The sequence below is a fragment of the Panicum virgatum genome, chromosome 8K, assembly GCF_016808335.1.
Source record: "Panicum virgatum strain AP13 chromosome 8K, P.virgatum_v5, whole genome shotgun sequence".
NCBI lineage: Eukaryota > Viridiplantae > Streptophyta > Magnoliopsida > Poales > Poaceae > Panicum > Panicum virgatum.
The window spans coordinates 2,979,898-2,984,411 of NC_053143.1; the positions used below are offsets into that span (position 1 = coordinate 2,979,898).

At 46.4% G+C, this 4,514-nt stretch overlaps 1 protein-coding gene across 1 annotated transcript; it reads left to right on the plus strand.

The window, feature by feature from the left end:
- The first annotated feature begins 393 nt into the window (after positions 1-393).
- Positions 394-4,514, plus strand: LOC120646500. The gene is made up of 4 exons (XM_039923056.1): positions 394-846; positions 957-1,223; positions 1,335-1,425; positions 4,162-4,514. Exons 1-3 carry the CDS (start codon positions 394-396, stop codon positions 1,395-1,397), a joined length of 783 nt encoding a protein of 260 aa, XP_039778990.1. The 3' UTR covers positions 1,398-1,425; positions 4,162-4,514.

Consider the following 4,514-nt stretch of genomic DNA (forward strand, 5'->3'; position numbering starts at 1 on the left):
TTGACCCAAAAGAAATCGTTTAAAACATCCTAGAACGATCAATCCATTTAGCCCTAGCTCGGGTACTTTCTCAAGTTGAAACCGAAGCCCCCCCCCCCCCCCAAGGATGAATGAATGGAGAGGATGATTCTCCACGCCGATAGAAGTTCCCTTAGCCTTGGAATCAACTTGAACTTGAAGATCTTGGGGTCTAGGGCTTAGGGAGGAAGGAGTGCTAGTGAGGGAGAGAGAGGGCTCATGAGGGAGTGAGTGAGAGGGAGAGAGTGCTCGTGAGGGGAGAGGAAGAGTGAGCTGTGAGGGAGAGGGAGAGAGAGATTTTCTATTTAAATGGTTGTGGGGCCCATATGACCACATTAGGAAAATAGAAACTCCATGCCCGGAGTATCCGGGCCAATGGCCGGAGTATCCGGGTGTTACAGCTACCTCGAGCTAGTTGGTTTCAGCTGGCCTCCAGGATATACCGTTGGTACAGACGGCTTCAGGAATCTGAGGTTCTGCCTTGTGGGCACAACGCTCAAGTTTCAGATGGGCGCCATGCCAAGGCTTGAACACCTGCAGTTTGTAGTTTATGCAGGGTATTGGAGCTCGGTAGAAGATGATGGTGTGCCGTTGGAGCAGTTCCCAACAAAGGAAGAAATCGAAGATCTTGACTTGGGTCTGGATAACCTCCTTTCACTTGAGCAAGTCGGCGTCACAGTCGACTGCACGGGTGCTACTGCCGCAGAAGTGCAGGAAGTGGAGGCTATGGTCACGCATGCTGTGGAAAATCATCCCAACCGTCCAACCATAAAAATGGATCGAGTATATGAAGATGGCATCTTATCTGATGAACATAAGGTGGCTCTAGTGAGTGCTCTCTCTTCCAGCCTGTTAAGAAACATTTAATTATATGTTCTTGGGTACTACTTACTGACATCCATGTTGTGTTTTTGTATACTGCATTCTGCAATTCTCAGCTTCAGCACCACATTGAAGAACGTTTCAGTGTGCTCGAGTGGAAGGATGATCCTGATGCTCAGTTCATCAGCTTCCTGTGGATGCGCCGACGTCTTCAGAAAGCCATTTGTTACATCGACTGTGCGGGTGCCAACATGTGTGAGGTGGAGAAAGTGGAAGCAGCTCTCAGACGTGCAGCCGAGGTTCATCGTAACCATCCGACTATCCAATTGATCAGAACGAACACCGATGAAATGGTCTCCTCATCTCACCGTCCCGATACAGAGGTAGCTGCCTGCCATGGATTAATTGTTTTTCCTCAGTAGTTAATGGAAACCTCAGCTTTGATTGAGTATATAACTTACCACCCGCGCTTATTTTTCCTTCCCAAACTCCAGTTGGAGAGCGATCATGATGATTCACCAGAAAATTTGCTTTGCAAACTCCAGTTAAAGCATTGAAAACCCTGCACCCCTTCGAACCCAGCAGGTACGTGCATGCCAATGTGCGTGTATAAACACTCCGAACTTCATTACTTGTCTAGTTATATCATGATTCACTGCCGTGTATACGTGTCAGTATGTATCAAGGATGTGTTTTTACATGTGCATGTGAGGGACCGAACAGGCGACCAGAGGGGGAGGTGAATGGGAGGTGATTCAAAAATTTCGCGAACAGAAGCTATTTGCCTAATCCCAATAACTCACCAAAACCCTAGAGTCCTAGGGAAAGTGTGGAGCAGCTATGGAGGAGCTACACCAGCACACAACGGCCCTAGGAACAAACGAGAACAAACGCGGAAGCAAACACGAAGAAACAGTGCGAAACAGGCACGGTATATGAACACCGGTTAAACCGACGTGTGAAGAAAACCTTCACCGGTTCAGCCGACGTCACAGAGCCAGCAGCAAAGAAAAAGCACTCACCGGTTAAACCGACGCTACGGTTTAAACAACGTCGGTTCAACCGGAGATAGTGCACCGGATGATTCGATAAAATCAAAGCTCAGTGTCGGTGCAGTTGTCCAGAGAGGCTCCAAAACTGACTTACCAAGTACCGGTTAAACCGACGAAGTCAAATCCAAAGCACCGGTGCAGTTGTCCAGAGAGACTGCAAAACGGATCAAACTGAACACCAGTTGAACCGATGCTAAGAGACTTCTATACGCCGGTGCAACGAACCAAAAACCAAAACCCTAACAGCCAAAAAACCAACTCACCGGTTGATCCGACGCAACATATCACAAGCGCCGGTTGAACCGGTGATAGGAAAAAGTCTGCCTATGCCCAGAAACAAATTTTTCAGCCCGCGACTTTTGACAAACTTGATGATCGAAGGGCCAAATCAAGTCCAAATCTCACCAAATTTTGTAGGCATGATTACAAAGGACTTGTGAACATGTCCACGGAAGGAATCGACGAATCACTCCATGGTTTGGGAGGAATTGAGGAATTCCCGAGCAAGAACGGGGTTTTCTCAAGAACGCAAAAATGTCGTTTCGAAGGGACTCGTGATTCCGCGGGTTTTAGCACTAGGCTAGATGGATTAGAATCACTTCAAAGAGTCACGTGATCATCAGGAAACAATCCCTCATCTCGTGCACAAGAATCGACAACGGAAAATCGAATTTCAACCAAACAAGGCACAAGATGTATGAAATAGACACGAATTCAAAAGCCCCGAGGGCACAAGGAGGAGAGGGCCTCCTTTCCCGATCAATTTCATACAAGAGTCTCAAAAATCCATAGCCCTAAAATCCTAATCCTAGAGAAGTAGGAAGGAAGAGGAGACGCCAGGGAGAAGACGCCCGACCAGAAAAAGAGAGAGGGTGAGGGGGTATTTAAGCCCACCAACTCTAGACTAAAATACTAAACTACCCCTAATAGCTGAAATTAAATTAGAAGGCCCGTAGGGGCAAAACAGGAAAAAGATATAAGGACTCATCCAACGGCCGATGTTCTTTCTTCGAGTCGAAGTCTTCTCCGCGATGCCGCCGTGGGAATGAAGATCCGGTCCGCGGTTTTGGAGGGTCTGCGAAACCCGGGTAGGTGGCCGGTTTTGAGAAAACCTCCAAAACTCCACACGCGGAAAGATTCCCGCCTCCACGCCGTGGCCCTGGACGCCGTTCCCGCATCGGCCTTCTGACGGCCCTAGACGCCGTCCGACGCCCGTCACCTCCTCGCCCGCAGCGAGGCCCTAGATGCCGTCGACGCCCGTTCCTCCGCCAGTTCCGAGACCGACGCCCGTGCCTCCACGACTTGGCGTCTTCAACCGCCGTCCGCCAACTTAGTTTTGTGGCGCAAACCAAGAAACCCGCCATCTGTCGGCGCTTGCGCCCTCGATCCAGGAGTGGACGCCACAGCTACCATCTGGCCCGAGCTCCGGTCCCGGCTGCCCTTCACCGCCGTCCACCGCACGGTCCATCGGCCACAACACCTCCACGGCAGCTCTCCGTCGACACTCGACGCCCGTGTACCTGCAACCAAAGACCAAGCACACGATCACACCACACGGTTGACAATTCACTCATCACAACCAGGAGTGAGTACTCCACATTCCTCAGCATGCATGTTTCATACATACATGTTTTCAGTTTACTTATTGTGTTTTTTTTTGCTTGCCTTTTTTTATCTTAAATTCTTAAACGCATGCTTCTCCTTAATGAAAAAGAACGTGCTCAGCAAGTTCTCTAAAAGGAAATTTTAGGCATCACCATTTTGGAACATAATCGCCAACAACTTATTTGGTACACGCTCTATGAGTTTTCGGTTGCTGGATGTATGCTTAATTTTCTTCTTTTCTCAAACAAAGTTTGGTACAAAAGCTGATTCATAGATTACTTGTACTGAATAGCTAGCCAATTGAAACGCACCACGCATGCTAATCAAATCAACTTCGTTGTTGTAAAGCGTGTTGATATCTGGAAAATAAATGTTAACGGGTTAACTTGTCTGATAGGTCTAAGATGTTTTAAGTGAAATGATCTAATCAAAGCACCATGGAAACAAATATATTATGTACCTGGATGGCGGTTCATGTTTTAATCTTGTATTAGTGTTTTTGCTGGATTGAATTATTTTAGATTAGGCGTGTTCCTTGGCAAAACCAACTTATCTTATTGTGCTCTGCTTAAGATCAATTCTGCGATAACATTTTTCTTTACGTGGTTGCTCCATCGTCCTTTGCTTTTAAACTTATTTCTATATATGCAAATCAATATTTCAGGTAAATGTGAGTTGTTGTACTGAAGAGACAAGTCCCATTCAGCCAGATGATTCCAAGCATTTGCAGGGCTTATTAGATTTGTGGTCCTTAGTCTAAAGTCACATAGAAGGAGGCTGATGAACCACAAGTGATGCAATTTATGTGCGATCTATATTTGTCTCAATTTTATAAGATAGGTCATATATTTCCTTGAGAGTGATCTTGATTGATTTTGTGTGTGAAGTGTATTTTTAACGACGTTTGTATGTGAGCTATATTTTTAAATTTTCTTTTCTGAGATGGGTTGTGTTTTTGCTTGAAAGACAAGGATGATATATTCCTTGAAAATAATCATGAGGGCATTTTTACTCTAA